This window comes from Orbicella faveolata, unplaced genomic scaffold, assembly GCF_042242905.1.
Source record: "Orbicella faveolata isolate gen_17 unplaced genomic scaffold, um_ofav_v1 contig_1, whole genome shotgun sequence".
Lineage (NCBI taxonomy): Eukaryota > Metazoa > Cnidaria > Anthozoa > Scleractinia > Merulinidae > Orbicella > Orbicella faveolata.
In genome coordinates this window covers 12,572,132-12,592,558 of record NW_028301536.1, presented here as the reverse complement: position 1 = coordinate 12,592,558, position 20,427 = coordinate 12,572,132, and the positions used below count along the sequence as shown (strand labels likewise).

Sequence of the window (20,427 nt, the reverse complement as noted above, 5' to 3'; positions counted from 1 at the left end):
GGTCTGAATTCACGGTAAATTCACACTAAAAATAGATTTGTCATTGAAAACACCATGACATGAATATGGGATAGTTGCATGCTTTTAGTGATGGCCTCTCAGTATAACCCACACAGTAGTGGACCACATGGAGCATGTGCAAATTTCACTAAGACTGCTCCTGAAAATTTATTGAACAACTTAGTTGTATTAGGCTGGTGTTTGGTTTCAGCTAATCAGAAGTGTCTAAGAACACTAGATGAACTAATGCATGCACAGGGGATACTTCATATCTTACTAAAATGTAAGTTCCCTTACATTGCTTCTGGAAACATTTCAGACACTAATTTTTTTTAAAAATCAGGTGCCAATTAAATTAAATTAGTATTTGTACAATTTGTATAAGTAATAGGACTACATGCTGTCCAATTTGGAAATAATTGGGTGAAAAAAATTCAGGACAGCCAAAATTGGACGAGGCCACAGGCCACGTCCAATTTGGCTGTCAGAGGAATTTTTTGAATCCAATTATTTCCAAATTGGACAAGCATGTAGTCCTGTTACTTATTAATTATATAGCTCGTGAGGTAATACAGCTTTGCAAGGAAAACTTCAGTAACTGTCTGAAGAAAACAGACTGGGCCCTCGATCTTCTGAAACTCGGAAAAGCTTCAAAAATATCCGGTGATCTTCAGAGATCACCAGAGATTGGCATAAGTCTTCGGAAATCCTGGGAAGTGTTCGGGTGATCTTCGGAAATCTTCGGAAGTGTTCGGGTGATCTTTGGAAGTACTCAAGTGATCTTTGGAAATCTTCAAAGATGTTCGATTGATATTCGGAAATCTTCAGAATTGTTCGGGTGATCTTCGGAAATCTTCAGAAGTGTTCAGGAGATCTTTAGAAATCTTCGGGAGTGTTCGGGTGATCTTCGGAACGTTTCATGTGGCCTTCGATAATCGTCGGAAGGTTTTAATAGCTTCATTTTATTGGCTGAGACAAACTGTCCTATTTTTTCCCAAATTGGACAGTTTCTGCGTTTTTACTCAAAGTCCTTACTGAAAACTGTTCAAATTGAATCCCATATTGGACAGTTTTCAGAAATTAAAGGATAATAGCTGTGCCGACAGTACTGGATTAACTGACTGCTGTATAATTATGGTTATAATCCCTACCCATTTTCTTAACTCTCCTGGTTATATGCCCCTCAGTACGTACACCTAAAAACTACACCAGTTCTAAGCCAGCCCTGGTTAAAAGCCCTACTCTACTTTTGTAGTCAATGTCACCACTCTCTCAGAACAAGTAGAGTGTGGAACAATATATGTTGTCACATACCTTATAAAATACATTTAAAAAAACTGTTATAAGTGTTTCAAATGTATGACAAAAATTTTTAAAACCCACAGTAAGTTATCAGCAAGTTGTTATGCTAGATGTTAGTCTTTATCAATTCATTTCGAAACAGTTTTTCATACTACTCATAAGCCCCCCCCTTAACCCCTGGACATACCCCCCGATCTATAAACCAAACTAAAACCCTTATGAAGTTCTATAAGCCTAGGGCTAATGTAACTGGAATTTTACAGTATATGTTTGTAACAATACAGAGGAATTAAGCCGACTCTTTACAGACACTTGCTAGCAGGCAGCTCCACTCATGACAGCCTTCACAAAAGCCCTAAACTCCCATACAAACTCTGCGTTTACTCCTGCAAGCAGACATTCCCCGTAAAAGATCAATTCTTATAAGTGTCCGGTTCCAGTAACATTAGCACCTTTTTGGCATCCAAAGAGTATCCACTTATGAGTGCTTCCAGCGTGCAATATTATCCATTATGGATGCCTAAAAAGTATTTAACAAAATGTTATCCTTGACTGATGTTCAAAATGTTTCTTGTGATATGTTTTGCCCAGTTGTTCACCTGGAACATGTTGAATTTCCATTTATTATGTACATGTACTAATGACAAGAGAGATGAGCACCAGACAGAAAGTTAAAAAGTTACCACTGGACTTTGAACTAACAGTTGGGGTTGTAGGGTAGGAAGTTGACCTGTCAGTGGTGGAAATTCCAAAATCCCTGAGACAGATTTCTGCATTGCACCTTGTAGAACAAGTTCCTTTCTTGCATATTTGAGTGCATTTTTTCACATTTGATGAGCAGGTCAAGTTGCACTGACCACCATCACACTTCTGTGTACAGACATCTGCGTCACAGTTCATTGTCACCACAGATGCAAAATACCAGTCTTCAAATTGTGTACATTCTTTCACACTCGCAGAGCAGCTCATGTTGCAAGTGCTAGAAGAGCAGCTTTGCTCACAGCTGTCTCCATCACATTGCATGTTGGTGTTGGAAAGAAGCTTTGCCCTTTGAGTACAGTTCTTGACCCCAGATAAACACTTTAAGTTGAACTTTGCACTCTTGCCACTTTGAGTACAACTCTCAACGGCAGAAAAGCAAGTAAGTTCACTGGAAAAAGTTTTACTACTTATTGTGTAATCCTGATTGCAGGATTTTGCATTACACTCCATAATTTGGGCATTCTCTGGATCGTATACTGCTTGAGTGCAGTTGGTGACATTTTTGTGGCACACCATCTTCCCACAGCTGTTTCTATGGCATTCTTGGTTGCAGTCCTTGGCTGTGCAGGTCAAAGATTTGCAGTTGATTCTGTAACACATCTGAGAGCAGGACTGTGAAGCTTGGCACTCCAAAGCATCACATTGGTATATTTCGCTGAGATTGGAACCTCGGGATGCAACACAGTCTTGAATGCAAGTTTGTTGGTGTGATGGCCCACCGCACGACAGTAAACAAGGAGGCTGGAGACATGATGTGAGATTCTGTAGACATTCATTATTGGTGAGAGAAGTGCAACTTGTTATGTTAGTAGCAGAGTCTACAGCAGTAATGCTTGTCACGAGAGTCAACACCAACACAAGTAACACCATCTTTTGCATTACAATGTCATGTAAAGGTAACGTGACTTGACGTGACAGGGTTGTTGTGGTTCACTGAAAAGGTAAAAGGGTATGCCCTTATTAGAACAAATTACATTACCAGAATATAAATACTATTAAGGCTCATTTTCATTTTAATTAAAAAAAATCATTTCCCTGCTCATTTTCCACCAGTTTTAACTTCGAAACTCAAGCAGGGTGCATTTCTTTGAAATCGGATGAAGATCACTTGGATCATCAAAGGAACCAATGAATCCACTCTGAACAAGGATTCTTGATACATCATGATCCCGAGAGAACTTGAATCACTGATCCTGATCTGGATCATCTAAACAAACACAGCCTAGGTAACTATCAACTAGATGTAGCTCTCGCTAAGTGCCAACGAGCAACCAATCAAAACAAATACTACTTGGCAACTCAAAAATAACAGTCATTTTTGTGCACGTCATTTTTGTGTAGTCAAGTATTCAAAACAACGTCAAATGTCTTAAATTCTCATGTAAATATTTTGATTGACAGTGCAGAATCGCCAAAACGAAAATAAGATTCTTGGTTTTAAATCATTGCGATACTACGGTTTCGGCTGTAATGATAACTGACATCGTTTTCTTCCTTTTTTAAAAATCATTTGGAAAATTGAATAATATAACAAAAGAATACAGAACAAAAATGAACCCAACAATAACTTTTTATATAGTACTATGCAAGTCAGATTTACCAAACTTACATGTCTTTTGTCTCAAACAATGTATTTAAGGTGGCTCAAAAGGGTTTCCAGCACTTAGATTTTGGTGGATAGTTATAACCACTCTTTATCACTTGATGCTACAATCATGGTATCAGAAAGCTCCCCAACCATTAGTGAACATGTTGTTATCTTTTTTGTGACACAATAGGTTACCATAGCAACAGTATGACCTCCTAAAAACACCCTTAATTACAGCTTTAGGGGCTTATAATTCAAAAACAGCCCGGTGAATTTTTTTATATGATCAGCTTTTGATAAGCATGGTAATACGCAACTTTTGGCAAAGTTTAAAAAAACTCTGTACATAGGGTTCAGAGCCACCTTAAATTTTTGGAAAATTTAAGGTGGCTCTGAACCCTATGTACAGAGATTTTAGTGCAGAGTGCACTATTGGGATGGTTTAGGGGGCTGCTGTTTGCTAAGACACTAGTGCACTAACGCCATAAGGTGTAAACTTTAATGTTTGTTTAATTAATTAATTAATTTCAATTAATCAATTAGCCTTGCGGGAAGGGGGGCTGGGTGCAGTAGGTTCCTGAGTGCACTACGCAAAACATGATAACATGGCAAAAATATATATATGGTTTTGCAAATCTCATGCTATCCTTGTGGTGCCATTCTCTCAAGAACAGAAGCAATTTGCTCCAAATGCATGCACAGATTAGTTAGCGTCAAAGTCGACTATATGTTAGGTGAAAGATACATTTCATAGCATATAAGACGCATACGTTCTAGCATTGCTAGTGTGATAAACTCCGTTCTCGAGTTCAGATGCACATTTTTTTTATTTTTTGTAATGAGTGATATCACACTCTCGTTTTGGCTGGGGATAGTAGTTATATTTCAGGTAACGTCAGTTCTCCTTTTTAGTGCAGAGTGCACTATTGGGATGGTTATGGGGGTTGCCTGCCGCTAAGGAACTAAGGCGCTATGGCGCTATGGCGCTATGGCCCTATGGCGCTAAGGTGTAAACTTTAATGTTTGTTTAATTAATTAATTTCAATTAATTAATTAGTCTAGAGGCAAGGAAGTAGTGGGAGTAGGGTGGGAAAGGTACATGTGTACTCTACGTAAAACACATTCCATCGCCGTCGCTTAACTTTGAACATCGCAAAGCTATATATTTGTTTCAGGTAACCCCTTGCTCTCCTTGTGGTACCATTCTCCTTAGAACAAAACTAATTTGCCCTAAACGCATGCGTAGATTTGTTAGGGTTCGTGGCCTCTATATTAGGTGAAGGATACATTGCATACGGAATCACGCACAAATGTTGAGTGGTTTTCCTTATGGTAGAGCTCAACATGTAAGACGCATGCGTTCTAGCATTGTTAGTGTTATACACTATCTTTACACGCAGTATTTTATATATCGTGTCATGTGACCAAGGACGGCAGTTATTTTTCAGGTAGCGCCAATTGTCCCTTTTTATTGCAAAAGTGAAACGTTACTGTGGCTGCGTAGCTTTTAGAATTACAAACAGGTCGGTTCAACAAATGTCATCTGCTGTTTTCAATCTACAATAGTGTGCTTGTCAGGGTTCAAATATATTGCTTCTCCTTAGCGACTTGTTTATTTCTTGCCTTAATTGTGTCTGTAAGAGAGACCAAAAAGTTCTCAAGTTAGTGGCTTTAATACTCCGCAAATTGTAAATTTGTAACAAAAGAAACCAGGAAAATGCTCAAATACTGCTGCAGACGCCGTGGCACCTAATGAAAGTTCAAATTAATTTAATCAGTCTTTGAGGAGACTCATTCATATCGGCCAAGTAGCGCTGTTTATCTTCAATACTTTTCGTTGAAAAGCTTCTCAGCCATCAATATCGTTGTGTGTTAATTTTGAATTGTTTTATTGTTAACAACAAAGGTGGCAACAGAAAAAGAAAGTGGTATTTCGTGACTATCTGATAATTAAGTTAGTTCTTGTTCATCGGTAAAAATTTGCATTTTTAGTAAAACATCGTCTCTGTTCCGTTTCTTCATCACTACATCAGATATTTAACTTTCTTTCATTTATCTCCAAAAAACAAGGACATCTTCCGTATGTTTTGGAGAAAACAGGGGTTTCATATTACATGGCTTTGCGAGGAAAACAAAAGTATCAAGTTACAAAGTTGGCGTGAAGAGCTAAATTGTCACGTTTGCTGCTTCAGCGTATTGTTGAATTTAAAATGAACGAAAATCAACTTAAAGCACCAGTAGTAATTAATTTGTGCGTAATGTTTGGACCTTGAATGAAAATACAACCTTGAAACATACACACTGCAAAGGGGAAAAGCCGTAGCAGACTACCAAGGTAGACACAAACCGGAAGTGAACCGAGCAGGGGTGAGTACCTATGGGGCTACTGTATCAGAGCTATCAATTGCGCTCTGCACTATCTGAGATTGTCTCACTAGTTAGTGCAGAGTGCACTATTGGGATGGTTATGGGGGTTGCCTGCCGCTAAGGAACTAAGGCGCTATGGCGGTATGGCACTATGGCGCTAAGGTGTAAACTTTAATGTTTGTTTAATTAATTAATTTCAATTAATTAATTAGTCTAGAGGCAAGGAAGTAGTGGGAGTAGGGTGGGAAAGGTACATGTGTACTCCACGTAAAACACATTCCATCGCCGTCGCTTAACTTTGAACATCGCAAAGCTATATATTTGTTTCAGGTAACCCCTTGCTCTCCTTGTGGTACCATTCTCCTTAGAACAAAACTAATTTGCCCTAAACGCATGCGTAGATTAGTTAGGGTTCGTGGCCTCTATATTAGGTGAAGGATACATTGCATACGGAATCACGCACAAATGTTGAGTAGTTTTCCTTATGGTAGAGCTCAACATGTAAGACGCATGCGTTCTAGCATTGTTAGTGTTATACACTATCTTTACACGCAGTATTTTATATATCGTGTCATGTGACCAAGGACGGCAGTTATTTTTCAGGTAGCGCCAATTGTCCCTTTTTATTGCAAAAGTGAAACGTTACTGTGGCTGCGTAGCTTTTAGAATTACAAACAGGTCGGTTCAACAAATGTCATCTGCTGTTTTCAATCTACAATAGTGTGCTTGTCAGGGTTCAAATATATTGCTTCTCCTTAGCGACTTGTTTATTTCTTGCCTTAATTGTGTCTGTAAGAGAGACCAAAAAGTTCTCAAGTTAGTGGCTTTAATACTCCGCAAATTGTAAATTTGTAACAAAAGAAACCAGGAAAATGCTCAAATATTGCTGCAGACGCCGTGGCACCTAATGAAAGTTCAAATTAATTTAATCAGTCTTTGAGGAGACTCATTCATATCGGCCAAGTAGCGCTGTTTATCTTCAATACTTTTCGTTGAAAAGCTTCTCAGCCATCAATATCGTTGTGTGTTAATTTTGAATTGTTTTATTGTTAACAACAAAGGTGGCAACAGAAAAAGAAAGTGGTATTTCGTGACTATCTGATAATTAAATTAGTTCTTGTTCATCGGTAAAAATTTGCATTTTTAGTAAAACAGCGTCTCTGTTCCGTTTCTTCATCACTACATCAGATATTTAACTTTCTTTCATTTATCTCCAAAAAACAAGGACATCTTCCGTATGTTTTGGAGAAAACAGGGGTTTCATATTACATGGCTTTGCGAGGAAAACAAAAGTATCAAGTTACAAAGTTGGCGTGAAGAGCTAAATTGTCACGTTTGCTGCTTCAGCGTATTGTTGAATTTAAAATGAACGAAAATCGACTTAAAGCACCAGTAGTAATTAATTTGTGCGTAATGTTTGGACCTTGAATGAAAATACAACCTTGAAACATACACACTGCAAAGGGGAAAAGCCGTAGCAGACTACCAAGGTAGACACAAACCGGAAGTGGACCGAGCAGGGGTGAGTACTTATGGGACTACTGTATCAGAGCTATCAATTGCGCTCTGCACTATCTGAGATTGTCTCACTAGTTTAGTCCACAGAACGTTACTGTGGCTGCGTATCTTCTGGAATCTTCCCTAGCTCTATTCAGGAAATGTCGTCTGCTGTTTTATAACTATTGTGTGTTTGCCAGCGTTGAAATACAGAATCAGAACATATTGCTTCTCCTTAGCAGCTTGTTTATTTCCTCTTCTATGAAAGAGAACCCAAAGATCATATTCAGCCGAAACTTTCCCGTGTTAGTTATATGTAAAACTAGTAAATTTGTGACAAAAGAAACTTCGTTATTATTGCCGCAGACTCCGTAGCACTTACTGAAACTTCCAATTAATTTCATCAGTCGATGAGGTGACTTGCTCACCGACATGGGATATAATTTCGGTCAAGTAAAGATCTCGACCTTCAATACTTCTCGTTGAAACGCTCCTCAGTTGTATTACTCAGTGGCATTGTGTATTAGTTTGATGTGGTTTTGTTTACACCAACTCAGCTGGCAACAGAATTAGAACGCACTATTCCGTGATTCGACGTGACTATTTGATAATTAGATTAATTCTTGTTTATCGGTGAAATGAAAATTTACGTTTTGAATAAAACAAAATCGTTCCTATTCAACTTTTCAGCAGATATTTAACTTTTATATTCCATTTATCTCCAGCAGTAAGTTAAAAAAATACACATCTTTGTTATATTTTCGTGGAAACAAAGGTGTCTTGTTGCATACATTGGCGAGGAAAACAAAAGTATCAAATTACGAACGTTGGCGTGAAAAGTGATGCTACAAAATGAACGAAACTCAAGATAAAATACCACAATAAATTTAAAACCATCTTGACAATCGGTAATTGTAAGTTATTTTTGGGCATAACACGTCTTATCAAGTTTTCGTCCGCTCATATTCTGGGAAAAGGCCTTGGTGACTACCAAGGAGAGAACAGCAGGGGTGAGGACCTGTGTGACTGCTGCATCAGAGATGTAAATTACACTCTGCACTATCTGAAATTTTCTCACTAGTTTAAACTTTGCAAAAAGTTGTGTCTTATCATGTTTATCAAAAGTTGATAATACAGGGCTCGAAATTAAAAAAATCGTAAGGTCACCTTTTGGCGACCAACTGGAGAAATTTAGTCGCCAGATGCAAATTTTTAGTCGCCAGTTTGTATAATTAAAAGAATATTAATTTTGGGGCTGGTTGAAAGTGTTTAAGGTGGCCGAACACAGTTTTCAAGAGTCTCTGCCTAATTCACCATTACTTTAAAGCTATTTATGCTTTGGCGCCCATTTTTTGCAAGAGTCAAGGTTAACCATAGAAGGGTTTATTCTCACATTTTGGCTAAGGTGAGTGCTGTTGCCATGGCAACGGGGCTGGTTAAAAACAAAGCTTAAAAAATGGTTTTTGTTTATTTAAAAAAAATTCAGTCGTTAGATTTTTTTCATCATTTGCCCACTATGAATTGACATTAAATCCCTTCTGTCAATACTGTTCTCATAAAATTTTGACATAGGCGACTTTCGTAATTCGCCGTAAATCGTTTTCGCTGCATGTTCTGTATTACTAAAAATTCCCTATGTCAAAATTCAGATTTTTTGCGATAGATCATTCGCGTGGTTTCTGAATTATTTTTTTGCCAAATTTCTTGAAATTCTATCGACTGGATCGTTAGAAATCGGCAAGTTTCTGCAAAAGCAATCGGTCTCAATTTTTCGAGCAACTGCGCATGCGCTGCATTTAACTGGGTTCTTTCGGTAACAAAGAAAAGCTGAGAATTGCTGGGTTCTTTGCGTCGTTACCTTTTCTAACATAGCTTTGTAATATAAGACTAAAGGCATCAATACACTGCGTTCAATAATGGAGAAAAATAGCGCATATAGTGCGGGTGTTGAGTAAATAAAATGATCGCTCTATTGAAGGCATGTTTGTTTTTCAATCCTTGTGCGCGCGCTGAATTGCATCAGCAAAAGCGCGCGCGAAAACTGTGTTTGGCCACCTTAAGCTTGTTTAACTTCATCATCCGGTTTCTGGTCGCGTGGAACTCACTCGCACAAGTAATTACGAAAAAACGAGGACAAAAAACTAACATAGTTATACAAAACAATCTTACCCAAACTTAATTAGTAAATAAGAGTTTCTAGCCGCTATCTTTGTAGCTTACGGGAGCCAAACACGACTGTATGGAGATAGCACGTACGACGGAATCAACATGGCCGATTCCATTCATTACCAGATCTCCTCTTTGTAAGGAAACCGCTTGCCACTGAAACAAAGGCGCAGTAAATGACGCAGATCTTTTATGGTGCGATCCATCAGATTTGTGATTGAACGTTAGTTTCAGATCAAGATTTCACAGACAGAACTTGCATGTAATACGGATTTGATGGGCCTCAAGCTGTCATCAGAGATAAAAACGTCAGGATAAAGGACGTTAAATTGCGTAAGTTAAATCTCATTTGATTGGGTTTTTTTGGAGTTCTTGTAGGAAATCTTTTATGGACTTCACTAAAAGCTACTAAAGGAAACGAATGGCAGTGGAAGTTAAATACAGCTCAGAAGAAGAACTTGATGATGGATCGAAGACTATTTTAAGAAAAAAAGCTTTTTCTGCTTGACGTTTAAGTGCGATTGAAAACAGTGTTTCCACGGAGATGTCGGTATCGCCGGACGTTTCGCAAAAGACTGGATGCTCGGCATAATATTTTGCATTAAAGAACAATTCGCCAGCTACAAGAGGTCGTAGCAACAATGCCAGCGACTCATCCCCACAAAGAGCAATGGACGTTGCATTGTACAGACAATCACCATTATCACTAGCTTTGACAGCAACTACAGTGTGGGGCCCAGTTCTCGGCCACTTTTTGTTCAGCGTTTATTTTTCGCGCCACAAATGAATCTGAATAAAAAGCAATCGTTTCCAAAGGTAGCTTGATTCCTTGTCTTCCGTTCTGTCAAGTTTTGTTTCGTCCTGCCGAGTTTTTCTGTCAGCACGTCGAGGTGACGCGAAGGTAGGTGAATTTGTTTTCCCCGAAAACGTGTTTGTTTACGGCTACTCGAATTACATGGTTTAATTCAAGTTTATATTTTGTCCGTCTAGAAAGCCCAAATGAGCCAATTCTTGGCATAAAAAATGTAGAGTGATAAAGCTATCTGTTAAATATAAACTTTTCCTGGCGTGTTTAATTCTTTGACCTAAATTCACTCCTCAATATTTCCTTAGTACTTTTGCATATTTGCCTATTCTCGGCCACCCTGCTCGCCTTCAACACCAAAAGCGCTCATAGTTTTGTGTGGAGTATTCGTGTCAGGTCAGTTGTAAAAATAACGCTGTAATGGGGTGGCATGCTGAAAACTATGAGCTCTGACTTAACCCCGTTTTAAATACCCAACTCTTTTTAGCCTCGCTTGACTGCACTTAAGAGAAAAACTAGGTGTGCAAAAAACTTCCTTTTCTAACATGAAACAGTGCTCTTTAAGGATAATTTGTGATCGAAATATCAAAACACAAGCCTTATAAGTGATTTAACAACAAAAAATGGTAATAAAGCGTTCTTTATTCTGAGGAATCGCATGCACTCTTTTGTGGCCGAGAACTGGGCCCGCTGGCCGATAACTGGGCCCACGAACGAAGCCTCCATTTTCGTTATTATTCGGGAGAAAACAGCGTTGAGCAGTCGATAGCTCTACATGTGTAAACTGAATGCTGAAGCTATTTATCCGTGAAATTTTAAGTCCTTACGGCTATTCTAAGGTAAGAAATACAAGTTTACGTTTTTTGTGGCCGAGAACTGGGCCCCATACTGTACTTTACCTCCGTTAAAATCGCTTGGAATCAGTGCTGATGCAAAAACTTCCTCTGGAAGCTGTCCCGTTACGATATCGGGAACAAGCAAATTTAGTTCTTTAAAAGCCTCCTGCTTGATGTTAAGCAGCCCTTTGGCATCCTCTTCATTACTACAGAGAGAAGTTTGGAAACATTTTAAATCTTCCTCGCTTGCTAATTTGTTATGCATGATGATTTACATTGTGTCACACGTGTTCTCTCGGAAACCGGCGGAAACCCAAGCGGAAACCACGTGAATATGTGAAAATCAAACACTTCGTTCCAGCGGTCTTTTTGCAAAATTCTGCGCCCGCGGTACCAAGGGAATAGCTGTAATGGCATCGAAAATATCGCGGACAGAAGTTGGTAGAATTTGGAGGTAAACTCGCTTTGTTTATGCGATTTGGCCCTTTTTTTTAACGACGAAAGCAAAGCAAGACGAGACAAAATGTTTGTTTTACCTTTAATCTTCTAATTTAAATCTAAATCATAGAAAAATCTGGTCGCCACATTGGCGACTAAACCAGAATTTTTAGTCGCCAAAGAGAAAATGTTAGTCGCATTGGCGACCGTATCGGTCGCAATTTCGAGCCCTGTAATATATAAAAAAAATTTCACCGCGCCATTTTTGAATTATAAGCCCCTAAAGCTGTAATTAAGAGTGTTTTTAGGAGGTCATACTCTTGCTATGGTACCCTATTGCGTCACGAAAAAGATAACAACGTGTTCACCAATGATTGGGCAGTTTTTTGATACCATGATTGTAGCATCAAATGGTAAAGAGTGGTTATAACGACCCATCTAAATCTAAGTGCTGAAAACTGTTTTGAGCCACCTTAAGCTATAAACAGAAACAATTTCAATTATATAATGTCCTTGGACAAAGAACAATAGAAGTCTACATTTCATTGACAAACAGCTTGGTTTGAGGATTTACAGAAACATACGTGCATTTTGTTCCAAGGCTTGTTGTATAGATTAGTCAAATCTCTAACATATGAGCATAAACAGTAACAAAATATTTCAATTATATAACGTCCTTCGTAGTCGAGTAGCTGGCAAAGGACATGCACAAACTGTTTACTTTGGGATGCTTGGGCCAGTCCGACGTTAACGGTATTAAACAATTTCAATTATATAACGTCCTCTGAGAACAAACAATCAAATTGTACATTGTAATGGTCACACAAGGGTATTGCACTGTTCACACAAAATGTAGAAATGCGTTTTGTACAGACTTATATTTGCCTGCTAATCAGAATTTTCTTTTGGACATTTAAAGGAAATGAACTTTGTCATGTTTGTTGTTTGGACATTGTAAACCAAACAAACATCTTCTAGAGACATCAGCTATACTTCCATGTCATTGATTTTATCTTTTAACGACAAATTAGATCCAGCCAGCAGGGCTTCTAGTTGCTCTGTGAAAGCCAGGATCCAGATATCTTGGTTGGTGTTTCCCTCGGACTCAGTAATGCAAAATTTTTGCTGAAGCCTAAGGTAGAAAATGATGGACAACGACCTCTGATCAGTGACCATACAGGCTTTCGCTTGATCTCAACAGCACCAAGATTTTCCCTTTGATTGCACAACTCATAGATAACTTGAAAAAAATCATTACATGTAATGTTCTGAAGATGATTGCGAAAAACAAAATAACATAGCTCAAGAAAGCAATCAACTGCAAAAGAAAATTTACCTACATTTATCAAACAATAATTACGAAAGTAATCTCACATTTGACCCTTCATACATATATGTACAAATACTATCAGTGCTATCACATATTGCATTGTGTTTTTCTTTCAAGACTTTAGTAGCTTCTGAATTTATGTTCCCATTCACAATGTGTGCTTCCTTGTTTGAAATAATGAAGGGATTGAAACTATCATTTGAAGGATAAGCTACTCGCCTTGACAAGTATCTCCCCCTAAATCTAAAAAAGATGATGCTGTAATTTCGGCACACACTCCCTAATTTTAATAGATCATTGTGGGCAGTAAGATTGGGAAAGAGTAACAACATAAACAATAAACACATCATTTTCCAAATTTTTGTGCGTTTTATTGCTCTACGTGCACCTTGTACTTAAGTTTGCACCAATGGGCAAAAAGTCTGTGGTTTGAAAAACACATGATAAGCTTGACAACAGTTGAATGGATTGATCAAGTTGGCAATTACAACGTGTACAAAACGCAGCAGCAAGACTTATTCTTGGCATTGGAAAGTTTTCTCACATTACACCAGCGCTTTATGAACTGCACTGGCTGCCGGGTTCTTTGCGTATTGATTATAAGATTTTACTTTTGACTTTTAAATGTATTTATGGCCTTGCACCAACTTATCTTAGTGATCTCATTAGTATAAAATCGAATTCATCATATAATCTTAGGTCTACTGGTAAGCTCTTACTGGACCATCCCAAGGGAAAGATGCTTCCAACATTGGGGACCAGATCATTTTCAGCAGCAGGTTCGAAACTCTGGGATGGCCTACCTGAAGAGCTTTGTCAAGCAACATCACTTGACAGTTTTAAATCTCGACTTAAGACTTATCTTTTTAAGAAGTATTTTTCTAATTTCTAATTTTATTTTATTTTTATACTGATTGTAAAGCGCTATTGATCAGAATATGTAAATATGCGCTATATAAATTGGTAAATTATTATTATTATTATTATTATTACAATTGATTTACAAAGTACTTTGTTTATTGCAGCGTGCTAGCTCTCCAAGGCACGCTCGCCGCTTAAACGTTAGGTTTGCTTTGAATTTGATTAACTTAAGGTGGCCGAACACAGTTTTCGCGCGCGCTTTTGCTGATGCAATTGAGCGCGCGCACAAGGATTGCAAAGAGCGATCATTTTATTTACTTAACACCCACACTATCTGTGCTATTTTTTCTCTATTATTGAACGCAGTGTATTGATGGCTTTAGTCTTTTATTACAAAGATATGTTAGAAAAGGTAACGACGCAAAGAAACCAGCAATTCTCAGCTTTCTCTTTGTTACCGAAAGAACCCAGTTAAATGCAGCGCATGCGCAGTTGCTCGAAAAATTGAGACCGATTGCTTTTGCAGAAACTTGCGGATTTCTGACGATCCAGTCGTTAGAATTTCAAGAAATTTGGCAAAAAAAAATAGTTCAGAAACCACGTGAATGATCTATCGCAAAAAATCTGAATTTTGACATAGGGAATTTTTAATAATACAGAACATGCGGTGAAAACGATTTACGGCGAATTACGGAAATCGCCTATGTCAAAATTTTATTAGAACAGTGTTGACAGAAGGGATTTAATGTCAATTCGTAGTGGGCAAAAGATGAAAAAAATCTAACGACTGGATTTTTTTTAAATAAACAAAAACCATTTTTGAAGCCTTGTTTTTAACCAACCCCGTTGCCATGGCAACAGCACACACCTTAGCCAAAATGCGAGAATAAACCTTTCTGTGGTTAACCTTGACTCTTGCAAAAAACGAGCGCCAAAGCATAAATAACTTAAAAGTAACGGTGAATTAGGCATAGGCTCTTGAAAACTGTGCTCGGCCACCCTAACCTTAAGTTAAGTTAAGTTAGGCCCGGTTCATACGTCGCACTTTTGCCGTGTCGAATTCAATTCAATTAAGTACGGCAGAAATGCGACTGTCGATTCATACGTCGCACTTGTGTCAAATTTAATTCAGAATTAATACTGTCGGGTATGTCGGTCAGTGGAAAATGTTTTAAACGTGGAGTATTCAATATGGCGGATGGAAATACTGAGGGATGAAGGACTTAGATTTTGCGAAAAATTGTCCGCCAATGGAACAAGAAGGAGAAGGCTGACAATGCAGCAGTTCGTTTTGCAATATGTTCAGGTTGCATTGGGACGAGAATGGCCAAGTTTCTTCTTTCTATTTGAGGGACCAAATTTACGCATGCTCAATACATATATGTTATTGGCTTGCTGGGAGGTCCGTATAGTGAAAAACTGTGACCGAGGTCTTGAAAATGCTGCCCGAGGCCATAGGCCGAGGGCAGCATTTTCAAGCCCGAGGTCACAGTTTTTCACTATATGGACCGACCCTAAGCCGGACAATAACATGTTTATCTTTTTTTCTTGCGGTAAATTGGCTTACAAGTGGGTTTGTTTTCACAGCTTTGTCATTGAATTGGCTTACGTGCCGTCTGCAGACTCTGCAAACCATTTGTAAAAAATCTAACCAGCGAACGGGCGAGTAACTCAGATACTAGACAAAGAAAGATGTATTAAAGAACAGATTTATACCGAACTACTTTATGTTAGTCGCATTTCGTTCACCATTTAAGTTCTCCAAAAGTGTTTTTCCGGTGTGAAATTTCGTGCAAAGTTTGAAGGTGTACTACAAAAACAATTTCTGTCAGTCGTTGCAAATCACTCGAAATCAGACTTTTCTACCGTAAATGGAGTAGCAGATAGCGAGGAAATTCGTGAAGTGTATTCCACAGAAATTCTCTCAAATATGGCAACGATCGGAGAGGTAAACTTGACTGAAATTGACTCATTTTTTACTTAAAATCGTACAGAGAGAGACACAGGATTACGCGCCATTACAGCGCCGAGCTACAAACAGCCAAACAAACTCTCGCAACTTCAAAAAACTTGATTGAATTTACTTACAGTGACTTTGCTTGCCATTTAAAGGTGAATAGTTGATTAATCGGCTATGGAAGTGTGCAATGGGCGAAAGATTGACAATTACCGCTACTTCGTTCACGAAAATAGATCAACTCGACGGATTCCGCCCGCTGCGGTGGTCCAGATGAGAAAATTCTGCCCGCTCCAGGTGTGAAATTTCTCCAGGTGTGAAATTTCACTGGCCAATCAGATTGCAGGATTTGTTGAATTGGGCCCACTCACGAGCTGAGAAAAAGATAAATTAACATAATGTATGAATTAGATTCGACACGGCAGAAATTCGATGTTTGAATCTGTGTCGCATTTCTGTCGGATCTACAGCAAGACCAGTCGAACGTGCGGCAGAAATGCAGCAGCCGATTCAGACGTCGAATTTCTATCGAATTTAATTCGTTGAATTGAATACGACACGGTAGAAATGCGACGTCTGAACCGGGCCTTAAATCTCACTTGCTTTGATTGCTTTTTGTTCGCTGGCGGTGACAAAGTTGGCTCACTGGCCGATGTCGAGTTTACTCTCGTGTGGCTCGCTGGCCGATAGTTTGCTTCAGTTGTCGTTTGTTTTAGCTTTGCTCTGATTGAATTCAGTTTAAAGAGGTTTCTCAGTTTCTTTGATCGCTTTATGCCCGTTGGCCGAATTTGGCACACTGGCCGAGTTTGGCACGCGGTGGCCGAGTACTCTTTTGGCTCGCTGGCCGATTGTTGAGCTTGCTAGCTCGATAAATATACCACAATGGCACTTAACTAAAGTACACTTAAGTAGAATTGGAAATAATAGCAAATAAAACTTACAAAAGCAGGTGAAAATTACGGTTCTCTTACCTCAAACTTGATCACAACTGATCACAACTCTGCTCAATGAATGCCAAAACTGCTGGGCATCGACGATCACAACCATGCGGGCTTAACGTCACAATCTCTGCGCGCTACGATTGGTCCGTTGTAAGACAATCGACCTCTTCATTACGTCATTGGAATCTCAGGAATCTTACCTTACAAACATGTCTCTCGATCACTCAAGATTTTTTCCGCCTGCACAGTACTTTCGCCCCTTTCGCACGGCTCTATAATGCTGCTGTCTCGCCAGCCTCGCGTCTTCGCTCGGCTGGCTCATTGGCAATTAACTAGCTCACATCAGTATCATTCTCAGCAGGGCACTGGCTATCGACTACCAGTATCAACTTTCCCACCCATCCAGTGCCTGATCCCAAACGCGTGGTTCAAGAGAGAGCACTTCGACAATGTCACGCAATATCAACGAATTTCGTGTTTTTTATATAAACAAAAAACCACCTCCATAGATCGATTTTTGAGTTATTTTTTTGTAAAAAGAAAATACCTCTTAGTCGGCACGTCGGGTATGTTATGGACGGGTCAATGGGTGAGTGAGTGAGTGAGTGAGTGAGTGAGTGAGTGAGTGAGTGAGTGAGAGGTGTATGTATGTCACACCAATCAGATTGGATCTGCTATAAACAGCCAATCAAATTTCTTGTTGTAAAGGTAAATGGTATGTGAGAAGATTTGATCCCGGTAGAGTTCAGAACGGCCATATTTATTCTTCTATAAAAGAGGAGGAAGTTTTCATATATTGGGTTTACTTCGACATTTTCTGTGGGTTAGGCTGAGGATTTTAGTTAAATGAACGAGATGAGCCTTGAGGTTTGAAACAGTTCGTGAGTTAGTAGTATGCAAATGCAACGAGATATTTTTATTTTTAGTTACAAAGGTAACTTGATACTTTTGTTTTTCACAAGGAGTAAATTCAATTAAAGGTCACGAATCGTCGCGTCTAGTTCTTAGGACATGTTTTAGAGGGGACGAGACTTAAGATTTGAAACAGTTGTAACGTTTACAATAGTAAGTGCGGGTAACGATTGTTTTGTTCTTGTTGCATGCAAATATAACGAGATATTTTTGTTTTTTAGTTACAAAGTGTAATTTGACACTCTTGTTTTTCACAAGGGAGTAAATTCAATTAGAGCTGACGAATCGTCACCACTCTTTCCCACGAGATGTTTGCTATCTTTAGTAACAAATGGTAACTTAACACTTTTGTTTTTTATATGGGAGTAAATTCAATTAGAACTGACGTGTTATCGGCTATTGTTTCCAGGATATTAAACAAAGAAGAAGCTTTCGTTTCTGGACGATTTTTACGTCTGGGCAGTAGCAGTTTAATAGTTTTATTTGATGACATTCATTTCAGTCCGATATTTTTAAAGGTAAAAAGTTCGAAAACTGTTCAAATGTTTTTTGAAGACTGCGTGGCACCAAGTTAAAGTGCAATTTAATTAAATCAGACTTTCAATGTGTCAGAGGTTTTTTTCTCTTTCTTTCTATTTTCGGTGAAGTTGTGTTGTGTTGTGTAAAAAGGTAAACTTACGACTCGTATAAAATGCGAAAAAGTCTCTAAATTAACTTGAGTATTTTTGAGCAGAAATTCCTCTTGGGGGTTGGAAGGGTTATGTGATATGCGAGTGACGGAGTTATGCCTGTGCGCGTGTCACACCAATCACAGCGCGGGTTGTATCAAAGAACGCATCAAATTGCCTGTTAGAAAATAAGATGATCTCTACATTATTCTGGAGACGGGTCAGATTACTGTAGTTTGTTCAGTCAAACATTTTATGGCTTACTATTTAGCTATCTTACCATGACCGATGTAACATCGTAAGCAATAAGACTTGTCAAATTAACCAAATCATTACTGTACCATGAATGCTTCTATCTCCAACACTTCATACAAAAAAATAACTCTTGCACGCCTTGCGTGCCTATGTTTCATGTCGAAAACGCATCCAAATATGGGACCCAAACTTGCCAATTTTTAGACCCAGTTCAGACGTCGTGCTTCTGCCGTGCCGAACTAAATTTAGGAATTAAGTTCGACAAAAGCACGGCAGAAGCACGGCGTCTGAATCAAACTTTTGAATTAAGTTCGCCAAGTAATTAAGTTCGACAAGCTCTACCGTGCTACACGACTCTGGCACGGCAGCGATTCAAACGTCGTGCTTCTGCCGCGCTAAACAAAATTCATAAATTGTATTAATGTATTTTGGCGAGACTGCGTTCCCACGGGAAGTTAGGAGGAGAATTGTTACGAGGCATCAGTATATCCTGAATTTGGTTCGACTCTGTCACGACGTCTAAATCAAAGTTGTTTTCCTGCCGTGCTACAGTCGAACCTAATTGCAATTTAGTTCGGCACGGCAGAAGCATGACGTCTGAACTGGGCCTTACAAAGTCTATAGAGAAATGTACACCACCCGCAGGATACGTTTCTTTTTAAAATTTTCAAGTTTAGAGTCCTATATTTCCATGCGTTTGCAAAGGATTACTATGGAACTATTTTCCATATTTCCTGAATTGGGTCTGATAAATCGCCCTGTGGGGCTAATGTATTGTTTAAATGAAGAAATTGGCAAACGTGACATCGACCATTCTATGTAATTTGTGATAATCGGTATTGACATAAATTAATATTTTGCCGACACGGAACAGAGAACTGGGTGAGAGAGTAGTACGCGAAGGCTCATGGGTAGTACGTTTGTAAAAAGAGACGGTTGAGAAACTTGTGACATTCTACGGTCAGCCTTGCCACTAGTACTTTCCCATAAGGTTTATTTTTATTGAGTAATTAGCGTCATATGATTTGTTTTTTTCATTCTGTTGTTTATAGGTCAACCTTAAAACCCCAAAGGTGGCGCCACTGCATTTGGTCGGGGCTACACGGTCCCTATTTTTTCCTAGCAAGAGGTTTTTGGGTTTACGTGTCCGGCTTTGGCGCATGTAGGACGTTACTTGATGTATCTCTTATCCACTTTGTTGTAAGCTTATTGTCGCAAATAAAACATATCTTGGGCCTGGCTGACCAACGCGCCCATGCCTCAACCTTTCAGTGTGTTCGGTTGTGTAGTGAAGGCAAAATTTTACGAATGCGTGACTCCCACCGTCAATGTCACGCTATATCTCAGGCACGTCTGGCGTGCCAAGGATATGGCAAGAATTGGAAAGGTAGGCTACGGTTTCCAGCGCAATTTTCGCCATTAGTCAGCTACCATCAGTTAGTCAGCCCCATCCCGTTCCTCGAAATTTAAGCAACAGCATTAGGTCACTGGAAAAACTGATCTCTGCCTGTTGTTTCGTGCCCATGTTACGGCAGTCGGAAGTTTTAGCCTGTGAACAGGTTCTCTAGTCGAGTACACCCCATTCCCCCTCAGCCACTTCACTCTCACCCAGTTCTTTCTCGGCCCTTCCAGCTGCGGTCAGACCCTTCCAGCTGGAGCCTGTGAACAGGCTATTCAGGTTTAGGTTGGAAATACGAAGAAGTTGCATGTAATTTTGGGTAATATGTTTTCAGTTGAAAATG

General features: G+C 39.0%; 1 protein-coding gene across 2 annotated transcripts; it reads right to left on the bottom strand.

The window, feature by feature from the left end:
• Nucleotides 1-940: 940 nt before the first annotated feature.
• Nucleotides 941-17,037, bottom strand: LOC149118130 (uncharacterized). Of its 2 annotated transcripts, none has more exons than XM_089289765.1 (2): nucleotides 16,881-17,037; nucleotides 941-2,997 (listed from the first exon to the last, which is right to left on the bottom strand). In XM_089289765.1, exon 2 carries the CDS (start codon nucleotides 2,941-2,943, stop codon nucleotides 1,927-1,929), a length of 1,017 nt encoding a protein of 338 aa, XP_089145891.1. In that variant the 5' UTR covers nucleotides 2,944-2,997; nucleotides 16,881-17,037; the 3' UTR covers nucleotides 941-1,926. The 2 variants fall into 2 exon arrangements, with proteins under 2 accessions (XP_089145891.1, XP_089145894.1); XM_089289768.1 differs by lacking the exon at nucleotides 16,881-17,037 and adding an exon at nucleotides 9,686-9,857.
• Nucleotides 17,038-20,427: the final 3,390 nt, after the last annotated feature.